Raw genomic sequence first — 12181 nt, 5'->3', positions numbered from 1 at the left:
GAATGGGGTCGGGTGGGAGAGAGAACATGTGTTTACGCTGTAGTATGTGTTAAGTGGTCACCACATCATGGGGTCCCTTCAATTTTCTCAATGGTCTTTTAGGAAGAGCCAGTGAAGTGGAGGTGAAAAGTGAAATTGTGGAGAATGTGGGGAAAAGAGAAATCTTGCAGAATTCTGAGCAAGAACAGCACAGAGAGGACCCAGCCCAGGAGTGTGTGGACACAGAGGTGCTCCATCCTGGTGAAAATGCCGAGGACCAGAAAGCCTCTGAAGACAGTGCCCCCTCCCTAGGAGTATTAGCAGATGCTACGAATGAGGAGCAGGCTCAAAACCAGATTCTAGAGAACGCCTCCTTCCTTGAAAATACAGCTCAGGTTGAGTCCAATGAGGTCACAGGCACACCAGATGATAGGACTGGGGCTCCCCTTGAGCAGTCCGAATGTTTGAGTGAATTAGCTGATGAAATCCCATGTCCTGGGAGTGGGCAGGACAGTTGCAATGCCTCGGATATCAAAAAACAAAGTAAAGAATCTGTGGAAAAACAGGAAGATTTGAAAACCAGCTTGGGAGAGGATAGCACAAAGCCTTGTCAAGAATCTGCTCCTCTGCAAACATCTGACGTTGGAGGGCTGAACAGTGCAGACCCTGGGGAGCAAGGTGGGAACCCCACAGAGGGTGTGGTAGAGGCAGGGCTAATGGGGCTTGGGGAGCAGGTGGGCACAGGAGCCTCCGGGCCTCCAACGTGTAACAATGACAACATGAGCCATGATGAGGAGTGTGCAGCAGAAGCCCACACAGAGTTAGACACAAGCACAGGGCATGCTCTAGACAAAGAGCTCTCTAGGCAGGAAGCTGCAGAGCCCCCAGAGCTCCCAGGTCAGAGGGCAGCAGTAGATGAGGAGAATGATGAAAAGGAGGATGAGGAAAGGGGGTTGAGGGATGAGGAACCAGGCCAGACAGAAGTGCAGGATGTTCCTTGTTGCCCGGCGGCTGAAAGCAGTCCTCAGGGAGCAACAGGCCTAGCTGTGCCAGATGCCAAAAGCAAGCCCCTGGTTACGAAGGAACCTGAGGAAGAAAAGAGTGACCAAAAGGGAGACGCACTGGCTTCATCACAGAAGAAGATAAAGAACAAGAAGAAGAAAAACAAGAAAAAATCACCGGCACCTGTAGAAACCCTTAAAGATGCTAAGAAAGAGTTAACATTTCAGAACTCAGATGGAAGTGAGGTGAAGGAAGGAGAGCATGCAGCTCTCAGTGACACAAAACCAGTCGTAAAAACACAAAATGAGGTACCTGAAAGTCCAAAGGAGAAAAACATATCAGGAAGCAGTGAAAAGATTGATTGTCCAGAAAATCTGAAAATTGAGTTGGCTGAGAAACTTGACCAAGAAGATAATGATGTAAACACTAAGAAGGGGGGGAAAACAGCGGATGGCGACACATTAGGTTTGAGGGGTGACACAACCCAGTCATCAGACATGAGTGCCAGCGATAAGGAGCTAGATGAAGCCGTTAGGAAAGACGATGCTAAGGAAGATGGCGCCGCTCACAGCAGTGCTCCAGAACCAGGCCATGGAGGAGCGTCCAGCAGCGTCCTGCCGGAGAATGAAGGTCCCTTCAAGGACACTGACGATGCCCCTCAAACAGGAAGTACAGAGCAGCATGAGATGGCAGAGGGTCCCAGTCAGATAGTCGGGAAGGCCGTAGGAAATGATCACGTAGCATCCGCAGGAGAGTTGGGAGCCTCCAACTCAGAAGGCAGAGGCAAGCCGAGAGGCGGAAGTGAGAAGGGCAAAAGCAATGAAGAGTGTACCATGTCCTAAGTGGACAGGGCCAAGGACTGCACAGGAAGTCCAGCTGTCAGAGGCCCATCTGCTGTCTCCCCGGGCGAGGTTCCCAAAATGCTCCTCATTCATCTAGATGCACCATAGGACAATCAACCGCCGAGCTACCTAGCACGCTGAGTTATAGACTGTTACCTGTAGACGTATACTCTTCCTCATTAAAGTTATCACCCAGATCAGAAAGAAAGGCACGTCTGTAATCGGTAGACGTTCCAACTGAGAGCAGTCCGGCAGTGTCCAACAAGAGCGTACGCTCCCTATTCCTGCTTCCAACCCAAATGAAGCTATTTAGCATTTGCCTTAGGCTGATATTCTTGACCAAATACATCAGCATCCAACTGAAATGACCAAATGGCATTCTGAGATTTGTGAGTATAGTCGATACTTAATGTGTCTCATTCAAATATATGTACTCTGACATTTGATTTTGATGTGTACGTTATAACCTATATGGTATTTTGTTCTAAAAGGAGATAAGTGGCCAAATAGCGTATAGGTCAATGAGTTATGATAAGATTTGCACCTTAGGACAGTAATTAATCATGTTAGGGATAAGAAATAAATATCTTCAAGCACTGGGAGATCTTCCTTCCCTTTACCTCATAGAAGCCTTTTATCAGTCTGATACCTTTTGATCTCATTGTTGTTGATGCCTGAATTTATTTTGTAGATTTTTGACTTCACTTTGTGCTGATTATAATGTACCAAAGTCATTTTATACAAAGATTTTTTTTTTTCTAATTTGTTTCTGGAAGAGACATACATTGAAATTGCACTTCCTAGTGCAGTATTTGTGCAGGGGGACCATTTCTAAAATTTATTTTTTTAATTTTAAAATTACTTCTCTTTCTATATGTTATTGAAAAGAAAAATACAAAAAGGTACCGTTCTTGTGCAAACTGCTAATTGGACTATAACAGGATATTTTAAATAGGTGAATCACTTTCGGTATTTTGGTATAAATATTTTTCATTTGTTGTATCTCATTATATTCTTATCGGAAAATTCTTCATTTGCTCTTCCTGAAGGAAATATGTCTTTTCTATATAAGGAAGCATTTTTAAAGATAATTGTAAAGTTCAATAAAAAGAATGATTGTAAAATATTAAAATCACAAAGGACTGTACATGATGAATGCTGTTGACACTTTATGAGATTATATGAATTCATATCACTGTTACAAGGTATAATTGAATGCAAAAAAAGACCAAAACCTCAATAAAATTTGAGGCAAGCCTAAGTGTTCTTATGTAATTGAAATAAAAACATTTTATAATTTTACAAGCCTGTGATTCCACTCTTTGGGCTACTTGAATTCTGGCTGTGGCTGTGGTTCTACATAACATTATCTTCAAAGTAGCACCTGCTTCTGGCCTGCTAATTCCCAGTCTGTGTTGAGTGAAGGACTCATTGCTTTGTCAGTAATGAATGAACTTATCTCCTGGCACCTAGACTGGGGCTAGTGTCGCACCCTCCTGGGGAAAGTTGAGAAGATCTTCCCTTGTAGCGTCTCCTGTGATCTGTGGTTCTGGTGAGGAGCCCCAGTTAAGAAAGAGCTCCATTCTGTTGCTCTGCTTACATGAGCCAGTCCTTGGAAGGCTTTGAAGGAGATGGTGAAGTTGGCAAGTAAGCATCGACTACTCCCACGTAAGTGTCCTGAGGCAGGGGACGGCTACACTGTCCCCACTAGTGCCCGATGAGTGGAAAACTATCAGGCTTGCTAGAGAGTCTCCCATCTGAGGGCTGCAAGGGACTTGAAAGGGAGCAGCCCACGCCTCTAACTTTAGCAAAGCCACAGTCACCCTGGAATGGGCATCGGGGAAGCTCTCCTTCCTGCTTGCAAAGGCCCCTGGGGAGATGATTCAACAACCCAGCTCACTGAACGGTGAGGTCATCAAGCCATTTTAAGGTCTGGCTTTGCTCCTAACGGCTCATTTAAGGACATAGTGGCATACTTCATACCCCTCAGGTCCAGCCGTCCAGGGGTCTTGATTAGTCACACATCCGTTTAAGTAATAGACCTTGTGATCAGTTCATATCCGGAGGACACTGTGCCAGCAGACAAGCAGACGGGACCCAGCTTGTAGTAGAAGTAGACAGCTGAGAACCCAGGAAGTAAAAAAAAAAAAGAAAAAAGAAAAGTTCTGAACAGCCAAGCCATTTCTTGCTAATCTAAGAGCCTTCACTGTGAGCATCAGTTACCCCGCTCCGAGGGGGAAATGACATTGGAGCGCAGTAAGTGATGCTACAGGAAGGCCCTTCTGTTACCAAGAAGTCGGTACCTCAGGGAGGTTCAGGTTAAGAAGACACAGAGGTATATGAGGCAGTTTGGAAAGATGTGATGTCCAAAGATTCAGACTCAGAAGAAGAACGAAAGGCTACCTGTCCGCCACATCCCCAGAGGAGCCCAGACCCCCGACGTCTCACTTCCCTACCGAGCAGAGGGAAACGCTCATCACAGGTACCTTAAATCAAAAACCAGGGATGTTTTTCATTCCCAAACCAGAACATAGCGACTGTATGTAAAATGTAAATCTTCCTTTCAAAAGTATAATTGAGTGTAATCGTGGGTGTATGTAGGAAATAGGGAAAGGCAACAGAGTTTTGCAATATAGGTTCTTATTTTGTGATATACAAAGGTAGAGAAGCAGTAAAGTGGTTTTTTAAGAGTTTCTAGAAATAAGATGGATTGCCCTGTACTTTCTATGATGCTTAGTGTTTCCAGCGATCAGAAAAGCTCATGACCTGGACATTTAAACTCCTGCTGTCACTAGGACCCGGGAGTGCTGGTTCTGGGGGGGTTACACAGTTGGGGGTTCCTGTTTTCTGTGGTAGACCCCTTCCCTGAGAGACCACCCGGTACAGCATGCCATCGAGACAGGGGACACAGCAGGGAGATTCGTGCTGAATGTCCAGGCTCCAGAACGAAAGGAAGGGGTGTTGGTGCCTGCACTGTGTTAGAATACGTGATCGCGTATAGAGAAAGCTTTGTCTTTCAGGAGACAGAACCCTCACTCTTTCCCTTTTACTGTTTGCACTGCCTCTTACTCCAGGACTTAACTACCTTTTCTTCGAGATGTGAATGACTTCAGTGGTGGCTGACACATATACAGTTCCCATCTGCACAGACCTCCTGGGCCCTGTAAATAGGAGAAAAAAACCTGTCCCCGCTCTGCCTGTTGTAGGCAGGAGGTGCTCACCTGGTGTGGGAGGCTGGCCCCAGGGATGGTGGACACTGCCCACGCGGATTGTAATCAGACTAAGTCAGTACAAGGAGGCTGGACTCCTTGAGAGACCTCAGCCTCGCTGTCTTTGCAAACAGGGAGGGGAGGTGATTTTCCTCTGCCTTGGGAGAGGCAGCCTGAGGCCCACGACGGCTGAAATTAATCCACAAAATGAAAATTAGGCTCCTGACTGTGTATTATTATGAGCAAGCTACGCAGCCTCACTGTGTCTCATTTGCTGTCTGAAAACGGAGCTGAAACCTGCCCTCTAGAGTTGTGGGCCAGATCCGGGTAAAGCAGTGCAAAGAGGGAATGAGTAGTGATGGCAGTGGTTGCTGGTGGGTGACCTTTCTGTACCCGCACAGACGAGGTGACCAGGTGCAGGCCAGAAGAATGACCCAGGAGAACAGGGCTCAGAGAATTTCAAAGTGGTTTTGCACCAGCTGCTCTGGTGACTGTAAGACCTCGCCACCGTGAGTGCCTATTCCACGGTCTCGTCGCGTGTGTACCAGAAAATTATTGAAATTGAATACATAGAAGCCAGACTTTTAAAAATTGAAATATTTTCATAGCCAGCTCATTTTAACTCCTGCGTATGAGAGAAAACTCTACATTTGAGATCCTGTGACTTCATTTTCTTCGATGCCTTGTTTCCAAACAGGCAAGTGTGCGCTTACATGAATAGTTTGTGTCTGTTTATATTTGGGGATTCTAGGCCAGCGATGGGCCGTGGAACCTAGGAAATGCAGGGCAGTGGTAGGTCTGCAGGGACCTGGGCAAGTATTACGGCCAGCATCTCACCGATGCACCACTGTGCACTCAACAAATCAGGCTTGGTGACTGTTAAAATGACAAAGAGCAGTGCCCGTTTTCTGCATATCCAATTAGTTTGCTTCTCTTTTTCCATTTTCTTCAAACGATTTAAACTTCCTCTCCAATTCTGCTTTAAAACTTTTCTCCCTTAAAATTTCACTTTTCTTTCTTTTTTTAAAATCGTATTATTTATTTATTTATTTATTTATTTATTTATTTATTTACTTACTTATCTATTTATTTATTTGAGAGGGAGAGCAGGAGAGATGAGGGGAGAAGGGAGAGGTGAGGGGCAGAGGGAGAAGCAGGGAGCTCAATGCAGGGCTCGATCCCAGGACCCCGGGATCATGACCTGAGCCAAAGACAGACACTTCCCCAACTGAGCCCCCCAGGCGCCCCACTTCCCTGTTTTTCATATTCCCACCATAAGAGTGAAGGTCATGTTACCTTTATTTTTTACATTTGCCAGCTCCGTTATTCTATGTTAACATTCATTGTGTCCTTGCTCTCCAGGAAGTCTTCTAATGGAAAAGCGATAATAATAAAATTGTACAGTAGATAGACGAGCTTCAAGATGACTTTCTGACATATTCATTGCTGCTTATGATTCCTACGGTTTTTGTATATAGAACATAAGAGAAAAAGTAACGTTGAATGAAGAACTGGGTTTACGGCATTTACGTTTCAGTGTCGGGTGAGCTTGTGGAAGAGAAAGAATACAGTATCGGAAGCAATTTGTGTCACTTAAAATGGAACTCCAGAGGATCGTAGATTTATCTTCCATTACGCTTGACATTTCTGGTTTAATTTATGTTGTTACTGTGCCTTTCAAAAGAACAATTTGGGGTGTTTGGAAGAGCAATTAGAGAGAGCGTGTAACTTGGATGAGAATGTTTAGATAAGAGACTGTTTAGATGAAAACAAAAGTGCATTTTATACAGATTATTTATTTCCTTTTCATGTGACAAAGCTGCGCAGCATGAGAACACAGTCATCCCCGGGAGTAAGAGCCTCGGGCTGGGAGCCCGGCTCCGACTCCAGGGTCTGGGTTACATCTGGAACATCAGAGGGGTGCAGTGGTTCGAGGCTCGGCTGCCAGGCCTCAGGGCAGTTCCTTCGAGGTGCTGGACCCTCACCTGTAGAAGAAGGAGGTAGTATCAGGGCAACCTACAGGGCTTTGTGGGTGAAGGCGCAGGTGCGAGGGCCGTGCCAGCACAGGGGGCCCGTGCAGTACCCATTAGCATCGCTGTCACTACCACATCTTCCTAATTTGGCCCTTTCAGCCGGTGGAAGGTTTTGTGCAAACCCCTACGCTCTCCCCAGGCTTCGGCCTCCTTCTCTGTAACTCTACAGATTATATTACTCCACAGCCTTTCCAAGAAACGTCTGGGGGGGATTTCCAGATGCTTCCGTATGTGCACTCTTCTGTGTCTGGGTGGGAGCGGTGGCACAAACCCACAGTGTTGCTGCGACTCCCAGGACAACGCCCGCTCTGCGCGCGCAGGAGAGCGGATGTGTTGTCAGCAGACCTCTGATGCGTAGACATGGAGTCGAAGCTCCGGCACTGGTGACATAAACTTGGGAAGTCAAGGCTAACGAAAATGCCATTGATACGGATCGCGATTCTCAGTGTGTTTGTACCTTCCTAATGATGTTAAACCACGAAGCCTGTGAGATCTTGTGTTGCAGTGCGGTTTGGCCCTAGAGCTCTTGCATGCTAACCCCAAGTAGAAGATTAGCCTGTTTGCATGCAGACGGATGCTGCCCCTGACGAGATAAGCATGTGCTGGGAGGTTGACCCCACTCAACCTCCCTCGGCTGACGTCTTCCCCAGTCCTGTGTGTGGCCTCATTCGTTGTGGTATGTGTATAATACCTTCATCATTAGTTTCACTAACCTGAATGCTCACTCTTCCATTTAGCATTCTGCCGAACGGTGCGCTACACGGATTCTCCTCAACCTCTATCTTTCTGATTTCTTTAGATATTAGGTTGAAAAAGCTTGTTGATGAACGGGAGTGCTTGTTGGAACAGGTAACGATCTTTTTATTACTTTCTGAGTTCTCCAGCGGGGGCAACCAAACCTGAGAACCTTCCCATACTTACTTGCTTTATCAGGAAAACCCTAAACGCATCATGCCTGAAAGCAATTATCAACCCAACCTGTGTCCTTACGATTTTTTATCTAAGTAGGACATCGTAAGTCATGTGAGGTTTAGAGAGGATGTCCCAAAGGCTCGAGGCCATGGAACAGAACGTGGTACACTCTACGCCAATTGCTGCTTAAAATAACGTGGAAGGGCCTAGATTAATGGTGGAGAGGCAAGAGCTTTCTGGAGTCATTCCAACCACCACTTCCCTGACTCCTGCTGGCCCAGAGAAGTCGGTGTGGGGGACCTCTCAGTGATCAGCACCCCTGTCCAGAAGGTATTTTCTTGTTGTAACTGCTCAGAGTTGTTTTACTTGTGGTTTACCTTCGCCACTCTCTTCCACCTCGAGAAACACTAACTGGTTGACCTGTTTGGTCTTTTTTGTCTGCAGGGTAGTTAGTAAACCATTCCACGGTAATTTTCTTTTTAATCTGATTTTATTTATTAGAGAGAGAGAGTTGGGGGGAGGGGCAGAGGCAGAGGGAGAAGCAGGCTCCCCACTGAGCAGGGAGCCCGACTCGGGGCTCCAGCCCAGGACCCTGGGATCATGACCTGAGCCGAAGGCAGACACTTCACCGACTGAGCCCCCCAGGTGCCCCATCATCATCACTCCACAATCACTTTCTAAGGAAACTCACTTCCTCCCATTTTCCTCAATAAGCCTAATCAAAGGTATTTCACTTTACTTTTTACAATTCTGCTGAAGGTTTCTCTCAAAATTGGGAAAAGCACTCGATGTAGTAGCAGCATTGAGGTTCCTGTGATCTTTTGAAAACAGGTGCCCATCGTTAATTCTGCACTCATCTCCACAGGACGGTGCGCACCAGTGGGCAATACGTGCTTGCAGGCCTCTGCTCTGCTGGGGTGGTTGTTGGGGGAGGTGGGGGCTCCCACCAGATCCAGATATTGGAGGTTAGCAGGAGAAGGGCTGGGAGACCACCCCCCAGACACCGTGACCGTCCACAGCCGTGGCTGCTGACAGGAGAGCTCTGCAGAGACCAGCTCCCTGAAGGTGGCGGACCTGCGACGGGCACGGGCTCTGTGAGGGAGCCCTTGGTTCTGCTAGGCACTCGAGGACAGTCCCTCTGGGAGGCCCTTCCTGGCTTCTTCGTGAATAAAGCAAAGGCTACTGGCGCACTGACGCGCTAACTCTGAGATCAGCACATTTAAAGTACGTTACGTACCATCTCCTCCTGAATTCAAGAGGAATTTCAACCTTAGAAACAACTTTTCACCCAGAGTTACAAAATAATTCCTGCCATGATCTCGTAAATAACAATTCCATTTTCACCCATTACGCTATTACTTGCCGAGAAGATGACTAACTGGCAGAAGGTTGTTCGTGGATTTATTGGGATTGGTTATCAAAGGTGAGAGACTCCCTGTGGTGGCTGGTGGATCGTAACTGTTAACTACATTTCTCTCGTGCTTCTTTACATAACCCCTATCTCTCTGGCACCTTGGACACACAAAATAATAACTCCACAGCAGCAGCCGACTGTACGTATGGGGTGTTGGTTTTTCCTTTACACGCCGCTTCCTTTGTCATAGGCTCTGAGCTTGGCTTCGGGCTCACTCAGAATAGAGGAATTCACTTATCTTATTGGTGGGCGTTTTCAGATTAAGAAACTCAAAGGACAGCTGGAAGAGAGACAGAAGAACAGCAAGCTAGACAATCTGCACCCTGGAAACGATGTCTTAGAAAACGGGACAGACATGCATGTAATGGATCTACAAAGTAAATGTCCATGCTTGTGTAGAAGTAAACCCTTGACGTGTCCTGTTTTTATTATACTTGGGCTAGAAGAGAAAAACCATCATGGCAAAGAGTGCCTGACGCTCCCCTGGGCCCCTCAAAAGCCCTTGAGCTCAGCACAGCACTGCAGGGGTGTTTCTGTGAGGGGGCAGAATGAGGATGGGCAGGTGGGCAGAGCAAGGGTGTCTCTGTCTGAGCCTAAGGACTAGAACGGGTGCCCCCAAACGTGCACCAAGTTACCACCACGTGATGCACAGTGAGAAACAGCATTTGTCATGCTGGATACAGCTGTCTTTTGATCAGCCGATTGTATGGAAAAATTAGAAGGTATCTTTCTATACAAGTAACCTAGAAAGAGGCTTAAAGGAAGATAAAATTACTCCCAGCCTCCCCCTTTCCTTCCCCTGACCATTCCTTTGTGTTCTGTGCCCAGCGGTGCTCTCCTGCCTGGCACTTGCCCAGCCTGGGTGCATGGAGAGCGCGCTTCTCTCAGCTCCCCCTGTTGTCAGGCCACTGGCCAGAACGTACAGATTTGCATGCCCATTACTAGGTAGGGGCTTGGATCCCAGTAACTATTGTCTGAGCATTTTAAAAGCCCAGGAGCTTAACAGATTTTCCTTCTCTTTCAACCTTTAGGGGATGCCAACAGACAGATCAGCGACCTCAAATTTAAACTTGCAAAATCTGAGCAAGAGATAACCGCATTAGAACAAAATGTACGTGTGCTCTTTTAAGCAATAATGGGCAGCGAGAGCGATGATGACCGGAGTTGTCCTTGCTAGAACTCGCCCTGGAAGGCTGAGTGCAGGGAGGAGCGGAGGCGTGCAGGACCAGAAAAGGCCCTCAGTGGGTTTCCTGCAGAGAGAGAAAGTAGCGGAGGAAAGCTCACTAGCAGGACTCGGGCTGTTGGATACTAACCCCTTAGAACAACGGCTGCTTGCGGAAGGTCGCTAAGGGCTGAGCCGTTTTTAAAAGTGTTGTTCTTTAGAAATAGCTCAGTTAGAAAGCACTTAGTGTGAGGCCATCCCTCTCGCCTGGATTCTCTGCCTTCTTCTCCCAACAGGGTAGCTCTCTCTGGTTCCTAGATTTGGGGTATTTATGCCTCTGACATTGGGCAAATCTGGGACAAGTTGTGCCCTAAGCAAAGGGAGAGAAGATTCAGTACTCTTTCCCTGCTCAGTTAGGGGTCCATTTTTGGGAAAACAGGACTGAGAGCAGCACACCTAGGACGGGATGCGTTGAGGGAGCATGCTTTGGGTCTCAGCAGACTGCAAGTCTCCAGTGGGTTGGTAGCTGCTCCTGTCCCTCACCACAGGCCTGGCTGTGCAATGCCGTCCCCAAGCCTCCTCTTCCTCTCTACTGCTTCCTGGCCTGCCTTCCTCCCTTGCTGCCTCCCCACCATGCCACCCCAGGAGAGACTGGACAGGAGCTGAGGTCCTAGTGGAAACTTCTGCCTCGACCTACCTTCTCCTGCAGAATGGTCCCGCATTGGGGAGGGACAGCAGCACTGTGGGAGTCAGGTTTTTGGACTAAGGCCAGAGAGGGAATGGGGCCCTCAACCCCGGGCTGCTCAAACCCACTTGCTTGGCCAGAACCTATACGGTAGCCCAGGGTGCTAGATCATGATGATTGGCGCAGCCTGTCCTCCCATTTGACGAACCACGTCCTTCCATCACACATCGTTAGGGCAGCCGAGGAAAGAAAACAGGCCTGTGAATTGACACATGTGGTGTTTCCCTTCTTTTAGGTAATAAGGTTAGAGAGTCAAGTGTCCCGTTATAAATCGGCTGCTGAAAACGCCGAGAAAATAGAAGATGAACTTAAGGCTGAAAAACGGAAACTCCAAAGAGAGGTAAATTTTCTAGGCTGTTTGCAGGGAAAAAACAGGAAATGACCGTCTAGGTGGCAGCAGACGGAGTATAATGGCCCCCCAGAAAGTTCCAGGCCACGTGGTGCCAAGCCACCCTGATGCACTGAGCCATCGCCCCAGGGAGCCTGGTGCCCGATCCCGGGTCTCCTGGTGACTGTGGCTGCGAGGCCGCCCAGAGTCTGTCCTCCTCCCTGGGGGGCCTTTGTAGGCCACCCTTTCCCTCTCGCTTCTCTCAGATCCTTTTTGTCTTTGATTTTCTGCAGCTTCACCCTGATGTGTTCTATGCAGGTTTCTTGCTGTTTGTTCTGCTCGGGATGGATTGTGTTTCTTGGATCCATGAGGTCTTTTTTTTAAACCAAGTTTGGAAAGTTTTCACCCATGACCTCCTCAAGTATGCCTGTTCCCTGGTGTCTCCACGTCCCTCCGGGGCTCTAAGCCAAGGCCGTCAGACCCCGTCCCTGCAGCCCCCACATTTCTTCCACCTCCCAGCTCCTTACCCCTCTGCTGCTAGGTCTCCCTGTGTAC

At 47.7% G+C, this 12181-nt stretch overlaps 1 protein-coding gene across 50 annotated transcripts in view; it reads left to right on the top strand.

The window, feature by feature from the left end:
* LRRFIP1 (LRR binding FLII interacting protein 1) overlaps positions 1-12181 on the top strand; it is a 139793-nt gene that overhangs the window by 125611 nt on the left and 2001 nt on the right. For 30 of the 50 annotated variants that reach the window (XM_072719064.1, XM_072719059.1, XM_072719061.1 and 27 more), the window contains one exon: positions 103-3128. In XM_072719064.1, coding sequence (XP_072575165.1) covers positions 103-1823 — 1721 coding nt within the window. In that variant the 3' untranslated portion in view covers positions 1824-3128. Of the gene's footprint in view, positions 1-102; positions 3129-7864; positions 7915-9650; positions 9769-10422; positions 10503-11533; positions 11639-12181 lie in introns of those variants that run through there. The other 20 variants (XM_072719085.1, XM_072719080.1, XM_072719081.1 and 17 more) reach the window with 2 other exon arrangements.

The sequence above is a fragment of the Vulpes vulpes genome, chromosome 9 (genome assembly GCF_048418805.1).
Source record: "Vulpes vulpes isolate BD-2025 chromosome 9, VulVul3, whole genome shotgun sequence".
In the NCBI taxonomy this organism is placed as follows: Eukaryota; Metazoa; Chordata; class Mammalia; order Carnivora; family Canidae; genus Vulpes; species Vulpes vulpes.
Note: the sequence above shows the minus strand (reverse complement) of the source record. Positions and strands in the feature narration are given on the sequence as shown.